This window comes from Onychostruthus taczanowskii, unplaced genomic scaffold (genome assembly GCF_017590055.1).
Source record: "Onychostruthus taczanowskii isolate IOZ18803 unplaced genomic scaffold, ASM1759005v1 scaffold58, whole genome shotgun sequence".
NCBI lineage: Eukaryota > Metazoa > Chordata > Aves > Passeriformes > Passeridae > Onychostruthus > Onychostruthus taczanowskii.
This window is the reverse complement of record NW_024503457.1, coordinates 1377487-1392253: the sequence shown is the minus strand read 5'-3', so window position 1 is coordinate 1392253 and position 14767 is coordinate 1377487. Positions and strand designations below refer to the sequence as shown.

The window sequence follows — 14767 nt, the reverse complement described above, 5'->3', positions numbered from 1 at the left end:
TGTTTAATTAGGAAGAGTGCCTCTCCTTTCTACTGTAAAAGAGATGCCACTATAAGCAGACTACATCTTGTATGTTACAGGAGTTTTGCACGTTATCTGTTAAAAACAAGTCAAAGTATTTGGAACATTTAGACAACAAATATCTGTGTTTGTCAAGATAATCAAGCTTTTAGAAGCTAATAGCTGCTTTGCCATTAGAAAAATCCAATACCAAAGCTGTGTAGACACTGCCACACAAGGAAACAAAATCATAAAACATACAATACACTAGATGTGTGGAGTGTAGGACCTGACACTGATTTCCTTGACGCTTTCCTTAAGTGTTCATTAACAGAACATAATTTAACTTAGTTTATGTTAAAAAGATTCCTTATGTGGAGGAAATGTTGAAAATACAATTTTTTACATTATTGCTCATTATATTTGCTTAATGCATTTTCCTCAGTGTTAAGATGAGGCACATACACTATTAAAACAACCTCTCATAGTGTCAAAAGCAATGCTAGAAATCTCACTTCAGAACTCTTATCTAAGTTTGGAACTGGTGAACAACAAACCCAGTTTTTCATTACAAGTTCTATAATCTATAACATATTGAGCATAATTCATAATAGAATTATGCTACAGTATTTTCACAATTAAAAAAACCCTAAACCAATACTAGCATTTATGAATGAGTAATAAAGTATCATACATATTTTCATTCAAATTATTTGCAAAGATTTATTTATTTAGCAGTCTGTCACTTGAAAAAAATATTCTCTGAGACTTTAGATGGAAAATGAAACAAAATGTGAAACCTAGTCCTTGAATAGTTAAATTAGTTGCTTTGAAAGCCTCTGTATCACTGCAGTTTCTTTACTTTTCACATTTTTCTCTACTTTTTACATTTACATTTACATTCTAACATCTCCATAAAAAAGGTCAAAAGCAGTTTTGACAATGATAACTGCCATTAACCTTTGTTAGTTGTTCCAATTTAAACACACTGGAAACATTTGTGGTTCCAAATCATCTTCCTCCCCTTCATCCCCAAACTGATATAGTTCAATTGGCTTTGGCATGACTTCCATCAGGTCAATACACATCCTTATTATTTTTACGACATGTTCAATAAAACCATTCCAAAATCTAAAGAGCTGACTTACCATTTTCTTCCAAGTACATCAGAAGGATGCTGCTAGATTCAGTCCCTTCTACAGCATAATCAAGTGCAATATTTCCATTAACATCTTGCAGAAGTACATTTGCTCCAGCCTACAGACAAGAATTAAAAGCACTTTAGGTTTTTGTACTGAAATCTCAAAACACAACTGGGGTTCTTACATGATCCTACTCAAAAACATTTCAAAGCTGGTGTTCTTAGACAGCAGGCTGATTATAAACTGAAACAAAACCAAACACACAAAAAGGCAAAGACAAAATGAAGGACTCGTGAATGTCAAAAAGGCTGCCTTTGTTTGAGACAGCTGACTCTGCTGCCACACTATCTGTCCAGTCTGGCTTTGCTACACAGATGTCTGAGTTGCTCATCGGTGAGTTTTGGAACCACCACCGTTTGCAGCACAACACTTTCAGTCAGCTGTCACTGACAACAGTCTGCCTCAAAACACTCCACCAGCAACCAGCCATGGTCAAAAGCTGACTGACAAGCAGCACAGACACCCCTGCAGCAGGGATGGGCAGACAGCTGGCCTGGGTAACCTTGTCAGCTGGCCTGACCTCTTAAAGCCTCATCCATCAATCCAACCTCAAAGAAAACCATCCATTGCTAAATAAAATTGCCTTTTGTCACCAACTGGAGACAATGAAAATGAGCTTGATAATTTCAACTGTAGTCTGTAAAGAAGCCAGGCTGAAATTTCTCTAAGTTTCATTCAAAATTCAATATAAATGAGTGTCAACTAGGGAGCAACCTTGGGGCTGAGGGGTGGTGAAATGAACAGATTTATGAGAAGCTTGAAAAGAAACCACCAGCATGGTTGTATTTGCCATATTAAAGACTGTTAATGTAAGAATTTGTAGGAATTTTTTTTTTTAAGTAGTAAATCTGTCATCCTTGAAAATATCATAAATGTCTGGTGGGCATAGAAGCTTACATTACTAGTGTCACATTACTAGTGTTACATCATTAGAAGTTACATTACTAGTGAATTGCCATGTATCTTCTTTAAGAGGTTGTAACATTAATTAATTTTAAATTTCTCTCTCTGACTTTTAATGGCAAGGAATTATGAAATAAGTGTGACCTCAGGTAAATTTAATTACTTTTCTTAACAGCTTGTATGATAAAGAGTTTAATAAAAATGAGAATTGCCAAGGACTGCCTTTCTTAAAACCACAGCAGCAGAGGTCAAATGCAATATGAAATTATTAATAGAAGACAGGACTGCTTTTTTTCAGGGGCTTTCTCTGGAAGTATTGCATAAAGAAAAACTTGCAATAGGCTCAGGTTCTGGCTCAGCTTGGAATATGACACAAAAAATGAGCAAGTTCATGTAAGCTTTATGTTATCAAACTTGAAGCTGAACTGTTAATCTGAGGTGATCTGAGTTTCCAACACAATGATCAGGGGACAGACAGGCATCAAAAATTACTCACCTCAGCTGTCTCAAGCATCTCTTACATCCTATTAGACCATATCCAAGCAGCAAAATAATGTGTCCTCCTACAAAACACATTACTTTCTTCTAGCCTTATCTTGTTGCACTGATTATAAGGGGAGCCCAGAGAGCAAATTTAGATGAAATGTATTTCTTCTGAATTTTTAAGTGAAAGTAGATGAGAGGATTTGACTTAATGAAAAGGAATGGAAGGCGACTTACAAGTGTAAAATCTCACATTCATTATAGTGCTATGAAAATAAATTTCTACTGTCTGTCCTGCCAGATAAAATCAAAAAGATGGTAAGAAATTAAATAAAGGGTGGATTTGAAGACCATGGTATCTTTAGAGGATGGTTTAACAACTATTTATTATGCTTGTTCCACCACTAGGAACTATGATTTTTGTTGCTTTCTACTCACTGACCCATGAGAGTTTGTTGGTGATAAGGTAGAATTATGAAAGCAAAACAATTTCATATCTCATTACTTTGCATATAAAAAAATGCACAAAATCTTGCTGGTATCTATTCTTCCTTGCATGTAGATAATCTCCAGGTAGTGTCAAAAGACCATTTTCTTCCTTGTTGAGTTAAAAAACCAAAAGACCTTTGACATATCAAATTCAGGAAAAGTAAGATAATTGCTTTGGTCAGCAGCACACTTTTTAATTAATTTCTAAGATGCAATATCACAGAAGGAAGGATATAATATGGAATTACTCATCTCCAAGTAATTTTTATTGGGTATTTCTATATTAATTTATTGATAAGTGTTTGCAATGCTCCCAAACAGTTTATTTTATGGGTTTAATTATAGGCATTTTTAATATGGTGTATCATCCCTGCCTCCCAGCTCTGCACCATCTGTGAGCTTACTGAGGGTGTGCTCTGTCTCACTGCCCACATCAGGAATGAAGACCCTGAACAGGACTAGACCACTACTAACCAGGGGCTGCACCACTAGTGTGGAACACATTGCAAACATCACAGATATTGTATCTCAGTTTAGATTCTGATGGCCAGAACCGTGCTAATGAACTTGAGTGCTCTATTACATATACAACCTTTTAGGCCAGACAATAAGAAACCCAGATTTGCCTAGAGACAAATTCAGATTATCTGAATATTGTCCTACTTTTTTCTTAGATTTCTGTTCACAGCTCTTGAAGAAAACATTATATTAGTTTCCAAATTAAATGCATACCTTGTTTACGTTCTAAATGCTATTCCATATTTATTCCATTTCTATGCAACCCACTTGAATTCTGCGTGTGGTGCTCAGTGTATGTGGAAAGTTACTGGCTTACTTACTCTCAACACATCCTCATTCTCAAGTCATTTGTCAATAAAAATGATAAATATTTTGCAAAATTTTATGCACTATATTCCATAAACACAAAACTTATTTTTGAGATATTTGTCTGCAATGATAAATTGCTTCTATTTTAGTAAGACTACAGAGGGAGCATCTTTAAATATATTACTTTAAGGTGTTTCTAAAGACCCCAGGTTAAATAACATCAAATGCAAAATGCAACTGTAGTGCATTTGTGCTATGCAGAATGACATCCATATGCAGATACAGCAAAAGAGATTGAACTCTGGTGATAAATAATAACTGAGTAGACTTTACCAGATTTACATAATATCCCCGATAATCAGAAATCTGAGCCTTCTGCTAAAGACAAAATACCTTTGGCTAGTGAAAGGATAAAAGGTTTACTTTCTAGCTCCAGCAATGATGATTCAAAATATTTCCATTTTTATTAGGATCACACTAGTTTGTATTTTTTAATTCTGTTTTAATTTCTGTTTATTTACCTATCTCTAGAATCTGTGATGTTTTTAATGTTTTCATTTCAGAAAACCAGAGGAGGATAGCTAATTTCCAAATAACGTGGTGACCCTAAAGATTAGCTAGAGAGCTCAGGAGCAGTATTGCTGACATAGGTTAGATGGGCACAGTTCCACAGTACTAATCTATGTGCGTGCCCACATTTTTTACCAACATGATGCAGTTTAAGATGGCTTCCCACTCAGTGGAAGAGAGATGAGCAACTTTAGATTCAGTGTAGAGTGCATGATCCAATGTACATCTCCACTGCAACTTATCCCATGATTACATCTTTAGCTAAATTTGGAGCTAATTTAGGATAGTACAGAGAATACTGCTTTTGCTTAACAGGATGCCATAGGAGCAGAACTCTTCCTCCCCAAATCATGTTCCAGAAGTTTGGGAAAGAACCAAACAGTTTCTGAAGTCTAAGCACTACTTGAAGTTTCGATTTGCAAGAATTTACAAGAACTAGCAACTGCATGACATCATGACATGTGAACAGTCGTCTACAGTGCTCTGTCCCTATAGAAGCTACCTCTTGCCCCTTGGGACAGGCACCCAAGTATGAATGCAGTCACAAACTCTTAAGGCTATGTTGCTGTAGCTGTATCCAGTGGATCAATGTCCAAATTGCTAAAAGTTGAGTTTAGTCCACATTCTACAGTTAGAAAGCCTAATTAGTGACACTGTAAACTCAGAGGCAATCAATAAACAATCTCCCAAACTATCTTTTTTTTTTAATACTTAGCTGATTCTAAAAATCAATTTATTATGCACAGGGGCAAATTTTTCATTAAGTATTTAATTTTTTTAAATGTCTTAAAACTTCCTTCTGTATTATTTATTATCTGGCCAATATTCCTACTGACTTTCTTATTTCTAGTGCTGTGGTACAACTTATGATTACCAAATGAAAAATATATCGACCTACCATTACCCAAAAAAAAAAAGAAAAAAAATAAAAAATAACAAGGGCCCAGGAACCTTCATTCTGAGGAATGTGTCCTTACTTAAAGATTTAAAATTATTTATTTCCTCCTATGTCTCTGAAATACACAGTATTTTTTGTATCGGCAGTATAACTTTATCAGTATAGGTGTAAACCATATGTAAAAGCTGTGGGCTTAGACCTTCTCCAGCCATCTCCAATATTCAGGCAACAATCACTGGGTTGTATGCCCAGAAACTCAATGCCATCACAACAATATGGACTGCAGTGTAATCAGATTTAGGCATTGTTTGAGGACTCCTAACTTACCAAGGTTCTCCAAGAACCTGGGAGAGATTTGGGCATTTCTCTGCCTAGGCACTACGTCTTGCTCACCTTCCCAGATAGGATGTCACAGGTTTTGCTCCCAGACAACACTGTGGTCAGAAGGGTTTCCTGGTGGAATTACTTTCTGAACCAGAGTCAGCATCAATCCACTTTAGGTGGAAATTGGGCAGATTCCTGAAAGTCTGACTATGATTTAATGAAATTCTTGAAATCCATTCTTCTGTTGCATACCTTAAATTATTCTCTCAAACCTGTGAGCCATGCAGGTTATTTAAATATTTGAAATAACTAAGTAATTTAGCTTTATTCATATAGTAGAACATCCCAGGTGCATTATAAGGTATTTTTAATACAGAAATTAGGACCCAGCAATTGCCTCTGCCACCTAGGATTACCACCATTGGCTCCATGAGGTTTTATGAAGGCAATCAGAAATACAGTAGACCCTGAGGAATATATGAATATGTGTGGATATTTACAAAAAGAAGAAAAAAAGAAAAAGGACAGAGGCAGAAAAAAATTAATACACCTGTTGTTATGGAAAAAAAAAACAAACAAACAAAATTTTCTCCTAATAGGAGAAAACTGAACTCTTCTGTGCAGGTGTTCTGCACGGTTCTTACAACGGTTCAATTGTTCTACAATATGCTAGCTGTGTGCAAATTGTGCAGTCACCTGTCAACCCCATCACAAAATCTGATTTTTTTATACCTGCTTATATTCATATATTAGTAATCTATTTTTATTCAATTCCACATATTCCATATGTATATAACAGTATACATTTATATACATGTAAATGTAGAAACATTTACATACTATTCTTTCATTTATATTCATCAATTTCTTGCAGGGATAGGCTAGTATTTTTCATTAACAACTTGAACAATTAACTTTTTCATTTTTTTCTTTTTTAATATGACCACATGATTTACAAATAGCACCATTTCTTTAAATGTCATTAATCAAGATTAAATGTAATTCTTCATAAAACATTTGCAGCATTTCACTTCCTGTGACATGTGTAGTTGAGCTTTTCCCCCTTTATTGACCTACTTTTTCACATCAATTCCATGAAAAGGTTTTGCTGGTTGAAGGACATCCAAGGTTTACACACACATGCACACCTGTATGTTCTCATGTATGCCACAATTACTGTGCTAATCCTACATCCTTGCCAAAGTCCTTACTACACAAACAGTTAAAAAGAAAGCAAAAGTAATCAGGATATGAAGGTCTATTTGTTTGAGAATAAGGAAACATACAGGAAATCCCACATACTCATGGCTCCATGGTGCCACGCAATCTTGCTCTCTAACCTCAATGGCTTGCATAAATTTTCATTCAAGATACCAAGTCCCACAAATCTAGCTGGCTCCTCTTTGTGGCTGCTACTAGACTTGTTTGAAACTCATTCCTTAACAAAGCAAAAGGAATAAAGTTGCTCTACACAGTGTTGTGGTTTAGGTCATTAGCACTGGATAGCACTTTACACAAATTCACAATGCTGAACAGATGAGGAACAGTTCTCAAGGCAAAGCTCAAAAAAAAAAAAAAAAAGCTGAAAACTTCACCACATTAGGAAACCACAGAGAATAAATAAAAAATTAAGTGAGATTGAGCAGCTGCTCTCAGTTCAAAAGCATGTCTTCCTTCCAACTCATTTCAACAACAGATTTTCCGCAGGCAGAAAATTTTTTCACAGAAATCACAATACAGCTACCGAAGAGCTGGGGAAAAAAGTGATTACAATTACAGATCCTCCACTGACAGTTCCCCTATTTGCTGCCATCATAATTAAGTTTTGCTTGCTTAATAAGAAGAAAAAACTGACAGACACAAGCTGAGTAGCCTCTTTTGTATCCTCTTTATGAGCGCAAAACAATCTAGATAATATTTTACTAAATCTGAATATTGTCTCTCAGAACAATGATTGCAGCCTCAATACTTTCATTTTAACTTTTTTCCACATAAACCTTAAAGGAAGACCCTTCCCCATGACACCATAGACTCTTAAAATATTTGGGAGATAGATAACCAATATGTACACACTCCGGAGTAAATAAATTATTCCTGTTGCAGAAAAAAACACCAAAAGAAACCCATGAAAAAGGCTGATTCAGGACTAGAAATCTACCATGATGGAAACCTATTTCTAAATATTTACTTTTACTCCTCCACCCCCTAGGCGTGACAAAGAAATGGAAAGGAATCACAAACATTAATCAGCTATCTACAAAGATATGGAAGTTCAGTACAGCCCACGACAAACAGTACAGTCACCTCAAAGCTACTATAGCTGCAGTTTTGGTTTTATTGACCCTTAATGTATCTTGTCAAAAGAAAAGAAAAAAAAAAAAGACAACATACTTCCCTTGTAGGAAGATAAGAGTGTGTCTGATGGAAAATCATTCTCCAAATAGGGATATCTGCTTCACAGCTGACCCTAGCAGCCTCTTTCCTTTCACACATTTTTAAGAAAAACAAGCAAGTGGAAATTTCACCTGTACAAAAGCAATCTTTAAAATCCCATTCTTCATCCTTTATCAAGCAATTTCCATCACTGCAGTCTGTGGGGGACACACCTGATATTTTTTTTAAATGGGAATTTCAGTAACTTCAGACTGATGACTTGAGCTTCAAAGTATTATGTTTTACAAATAATAAACTACATCTTCTCTTGGGCAGTTAAATAACTTGCAGTTAGTCAAGTTCCACATCAAAACACCACCATCCCTCAACCATAATGGATGCCATAACTTTTCCAAAATAAAAGGTCTTGATCAATAAATTCTTATGTATTGAAACCAGATCTCCTAAAAGTATTGAAGAAATGCAAACAGGGGAACAGGGGTCTCATTAAGTTTGAAAATATTTTCTTCCATTCTTTGCAGAGTGTTTCTTAGCAAAACAACAAGGACCCAAACTCCATATCTATACATATAAATTCAGAACTAAAATCTGTGGATCACAAATCAAAGTAACAACTGTTAGGTACACTGACAAGTGTTTCATGCATGCCTTACTTGGGCTTGTGTAGCTATAGAGAAAATGCAGGGAACAAATCCTCCTGCTCAGCTGATTTTCTTTATAGTAGGGCATCATGTTAAGGTATACTCCTTGAGGTATTCTCTCTTAATACAAATAGAAAAGCCTCTCACTTTCTTTTACATGGACTTGCAGAGAGCACAGCTCTGCAAACTGGGCTGGCCCAGCACACCATTTACAGGACTCCTTCCATAACCTTGAATCAATGGTTACCTGCACCAGGAGTTTCCACCTCTCACACAGGAAAGGCTGCAATATTACTGCCTGCAATATCTGCTCTATTTCAGGGCTTTCAACTCTGTAAGAGTTGCTACTGTCTATAAACCCATGCCTGTCACAGTACCAAAACTTTTCTTTCACAAGGAGTGGGAACCGTCTGCCATCTGGATGAGCTTTACTTGTGATATAATAAAGGTCTGAATTCATTTTCAGCATGCCTGATCCCACCCACATCATAAAAACACAAACACAAAGCTGAATCCCTTATGTCTGTGACAACACAGCCTACAAAATCAAAGCTGAATTCAGAGCTTTATAAGTGCCCTCCAGGCACATAAAATAATCTGAAAAGGATAAAACACATATTTCCAAAAAAGGACTCAATAAATCAGGAGAGAATGCAGTGCTGAAGATTTTATGCTAATAGTTTTACGTAAATGCTAAAATAGATGCATTTCTATTAATACAAATTTATGTTATGCCACTATTACTTATTTCTATCATAGGTACATGCTAAAGCAGTCAAGGAATGATCATAAAAATGTAGTTTGATATTCACTCATCCTTGTGTAAGTAAAGTATTTCAGGTGGTCTGTGGATAAAATTTCTTTAATTCATGGCTCTTCTGGGTTCCATGTTGCAAAATGGGCACCAAAATCTGAATACACAACTTAACTGCTCATCAAAACGACTTACTTTTTTGTTATAGTCAAGAAATTAAGATTCATGGGCGCATGCCAGTGTGCATAAAGAACATCATAGTGTTCCAAAAATCCCAGGCGTGTTTCTCTGTGACATGCTGGGTAAAAAAGGATAAAAGTATGTGCCGATACAGTGTCTGCTCACAAAAAACACTGAATAGTTATATATATACAGGATCACCAATGCCTACAACAATCCACAATTGTATTTGAAAATGTCCTTCTTGGTTGTTGAATTACTTCACAAAATAGTAAAAAAATTAGTACTTTAAAATTATCAAAGTTCCACAACCATTTTGGCAACCATTTAGTTCACGAATAAAGCATTTTTCTCCTTAAACTAATAGAACATGGGCAATGTCAGTTCACAGAAAAGATTTTCAGTAGAGTCAAAAAAAAAAAAAAAGGCTGTCATGGCACATATTACAGATTGCTTGACAGGCATAGTCTGTTTGACTAATGCATGCAGAAGATAAAAGAATTAGCACTGATGACTGAAAATGAAAGACCAACATTTTCCCATCTGTTTGTGCACCATGGGGACTTAAATTCCGCCCATCAGCTGGAAGGCATGAAAAAGGCAAAGAAAATCCCACTCCGTTCCAGTACTGAACACTTCTGAAAACACTCCAGAAGTGTAGCATGTTTGCAACAGCATCTTTAAAAGTAAAATATAACTAAGCATGCAGTTATAGAATAAAAAGTTAAAACCTACTAATCCAGAAGTGGTCAACTAAAAAGTAATGTACATTACTCAAGCTATCACTATTGCCATGTCCTAGAACCACAACATTCATGAGGATTGGGGGACATCCTATTAATTCTAAAGGCATACAGATTTGTACTTGGATCTTAATCAGACAGCAAGTTGTCTTTTATGGTAGTTCTTCAAATTCTGAATCCTAACACAAACCACCAATGTTTCTTGGAATTTAAGGTCTTAATTTCTAAGCTAAATATAGTCTGAATTCCTTGACTTAGCTTTGCCTCAAGCAATTATTCTTATTTTCTCTCTTCTCCCACATAAATATCTGGAAATCCTGAGAATCATCCAGCGAGTTTGACTAGAAATTTGAAGAATGGAATTATTTTTGTTGTATCCATTTCTGTTTCTTAACTTCCATGCTTCATTCTGAAGTTTTTCAACAACTTTAACTGATCATTTTTAATGTCATGAAAATCTCTACCTCAAATGCACGACTGAATTTTGCCATACAATTTGAACACTAATTGCCTCAGTTTATAACTGGTTTTATAATTGTGAGGAAACAGGCCTTAACAACAACACTTTTTCTCTGGCTTTTTTTGGCTAGATGTGCATTCAGGCATGAGACAATTTAGTCTAGCCATATTGTAGTGCAAACGAATCTAGAGTTTCTGGTGGGACAGGCGATGAGCAGAACATATCCAGTTCTAGGGCTCCCACATATTATTGGATGAGTTCAAACTAAGAGGTTAAACATCCAATTCTCCAGACTCTGCACTTATGTTTTATTCAACCAGAAATTACAGGAACCAATCTTACTCTCAAGATATGCACTTGTCTTAATAGAATATCAATATTTCAATATTTTATGTGCCAAAAATTTTCCTTCCATTGAAAAAAAAAGGTGTTACATTAAAGAGCAGCCAATGAAGAATTATATATCTATGATTTTCATCTCAAAATCCAAGTACGACAGAAAAGAAAACAATAACTGCGTTTCTTTCTCACTTTCCTTCTTTATGGAGGCACCTCTTGGTTCAAAAAACATGTTGCACATTTTCAATGAGGGCTTCTCCGAAAAGAAACAAAAAAGATGGGGCATTAGGATATCAGAAGGTCTCTAAGAGCATGAAGACACTCCTTTCAGCTTAGTATACAAAAAAAGAATTTTGTTTGGAAAAATTACATGAATTGGATGCACCTGTTTGAATGTCACAAAAATAAGTTGATATACTTTTAACTTTTTTAAAACCATTTTATTTGAAAGCATGAAAAAAAATCAGAATGTATTTTCTCACTGAAATGTTGTATTTTTATTGAAAGTGAAGGTAGACTAAAGAATTGAAGAAATTATAGAAAACTTGACTTGCATGTTATATGGCACAAAAAAAGAGTTATTTTTGCCTAGAATAGCATTCTCATTCTGTTCTATTATTAAGACACTGCAGCAAAAATCCAAAAGATCAGAATGAGGTCAAAAAAAGGATAGCTGAAGTACAGAAGGAGGAGTATTTGACTTGATATTGCCAGCACTCAAATTATTTGGCAAGAAAAGGGAATTAGAAAGGAAACTTCAAAGAGCATTGATGACTAAAGACTAAAACTACCCCATCTGTTTCTGCACATGGGACTTGCAAACTTCCCATCAGTAGCAGAGCTTATGGAAAAAAAAGAAATTATTTGAGCACTGAACGTCTCTGATAACAGTATTGAAGCACACTTTCTTCTAATTTTATTTCAATTGTAATCATTAAAAATTATGACAGACACACAGAAAAATGATCAGTCCCTGTCTTATATACTTATATAATACTCCAACAAAAGGTCACTTTTTGAAATTATTGCCTTTTATTTTTAGAACAAATAGAAAGAAAATCTCCTTCACACAGCAGAGAATGAATCTTTGGAATTGTCTGTCAAAAAGTCTTTTAATCTGACACCACAGTTAGAGTTAGCAGTTACTTTATAACCATTAAGCAAGCCTGTAATTACATAAGGTCAAACAAATCTCATACTCTAGGAATTAAAAAGATCATTCCCTGGGGTTAACAAGAGCAGTCACTTGTGTACGAAATTGGACAGTTAGTAAGGCACAGCTTTATTGTAGGCAAAATGGAGATAAGAAGCATCCTCTGATGATCCACTACTGTACTGATAAGTACAAGTAAAATACAAGATATCGAGGTTAAAGTTTTATTAATACTAATTTCCTTACAAAGTTCCTTGTGTTTGTATGTATATACATATATATATGGGAAAGTAGTCAGACACACACACACGTATATATATATACACACACACTCTCCAAACAAAACTGAAGGAGGAAGTTCTGCCTGGTAGCTTCACTTGAAAGAGTTTCCACCCCTGGCACACCACAGAAGAGGGCAGAACAAACAAAAACAACCGCATGGTTGCAAAGAAAGGAAGTTGATTTTGATGGCTCAGTACAGATTTAAAGTTGTTTTTTGAAGAGCGTGTAGTTTACAGGTTCAGTGTAAACAACATAAATGTAGAAAATCTAACTAGAAGCAAACTGAAGGCCCTGTTTAACCTGATGGTCTTCTTAATCCCCACAGTTTGGGGGGAATTTTCCCTTCCTGTCTATGCACACTGTCATATCCATGTCTATGTATTTATGTTACTTGGGAAATACAGATGCTGAATGTTTTAATTTTGGTTCTCCAGTCCTTTTTGAGATTACATATACACACGTGTGCGTGTGTGTGCATAGTGTGTGTATATATGTTTGTATGTGTGTGTGTGTAAATTAAATTCACTTGAAATGGCACACATGAATACATAGCACTACTTCCGGTATGTTGTGACGAACTCTCCGTGTGTGGTGGGACGAGGCTTGACTCCATTTCAGAAGGCTGATTTATTATGTTAAATATTATATTAAAATACTACATTAAGACTATACTAAATGAACAGAGAGATCAGAAGGCTACAACAAGAACAGAACAGAATAACAAAATCCTGTGACTGCTCACAGCCTTGGCACAGGTGGCTGTGATTGGTCATCAATGGAAAACAATCCACATGGACCAATCACAGATGCACCTGTTGCATTCCACAGCAGCAGATAGTAATTGTTTACATTTCTCTCCTGAGGCTCCTCAGCTTCTCAGGAGAGGAAAAATCCCAGCAAAGGATTTTTCATAATATCATGGCTACACAAGTATGACATCAGATCTTGCCATTTTATTAATGCAGAGAAAAAAGTCAGAAACCATGTTAATGGATACACACACACAGTAAAAAGAAAGAAAATCTGTATTACATGTCTCTGGTATAAAAAGCAGGAGATTAAACAGTGTGCAATAAATGATAGCTGTGTACAGCATATAGTCTCTGCAAAGATAAATGTATCATGCAAGGAAGTAAGAGTAAAAAACTTCTATTTTAACTCAGCTAATTTGCATTTTTGTTAGGAGACAGATTAATTGTGTTGATTGACAACATCAACACGTTCCCAAATGTACAGGGAAGGGACTGTAGTGTTGCTTAATCTGCACTCAGGGTGATGCTGTCATCTTGCTGGTTAGTAATTAAATCTAGGTCTTCTAGAAACAAATCATCGTGTGAAAGACCAAACCTATTTAGGGAATTTAGTATGCCAGTCACCTTAACACAAACCTGGCTTCTCAGAACATCAGCATATAATTACAGCACTCACCAGAAGAGCAGAAAACTCTATTATTTTCCGGTGGTTGGGTAATGAATAAAGTGCAATAGACAAGAAAATCTTCCAGTCATAGTCAGTAGTAACTTGCTGTGTGGGACTGCAGCAAGTTAGTCCCTGATAGAGCTTGGGGGAAATATACACTCCATGCAAAAGTTTGAAATTGATTATATGAAAAGAAAAACATATGCTAATAAATCCAAGCAATGCAAGTATAACCACAGCTGACATTTATATATTAATCAAACATAAAACTCCAGGTTTATTTGCAATAATTGGTCTCTGGGGAAAATATATATATTGGGAAAGTGATGAAAATTTACACAAAATTGAAATAAATATTTCAAAGACATAATGCTGTGTCATCCAAGGATTTGTCTATGTGTTTTATCAGAAATTTTTTTTCCCTCATTGTCATAAAGCATAATCTCAGCAGTCAATGATGAAGTAATAGGAATTAATCTATCAAGTGCCTATCACCTTGCAAAGAAACAACTGTCCATAATCAAGCCCTTCCCATTCTCTGGTCTTCATTCCAGAAAATGAATTTTTCCACCTTCCAGTACTGCCATAATTTTAAGGAACATCTTTTTTCCCAAAAAATGCGAGTCAGTAATCTTGCAGTATTCACTAATTCAAAAAATACTTTCCATTATTTAACATTTGGAAAAATATTATTCAGTGTGTTTT

The 14767-nt window shown here is 35.4% G+C and overlaps 1 protein-coding gene across 1 annotated transcript in view; it reads right to left on the bottom strand.

Annotated features, from left to right (window-relative positions):
- Positions 1-14767, bottom strand: part of MYO16 (myosin XVI) — a 278913-nt gene that overhangs the window by 206191 nt on the left and 57955 nt on the right. Inside the window, exon 5 of the mRNA XM_041418140.1 lies at positions 1149-1257. Coding sequence (XP_041274074.1) covers positions 1149-1257 — 109 coding nt within the window. The remainder of the gene's footprint in view (positions 1-1148; positions 1258-14767) is intronic.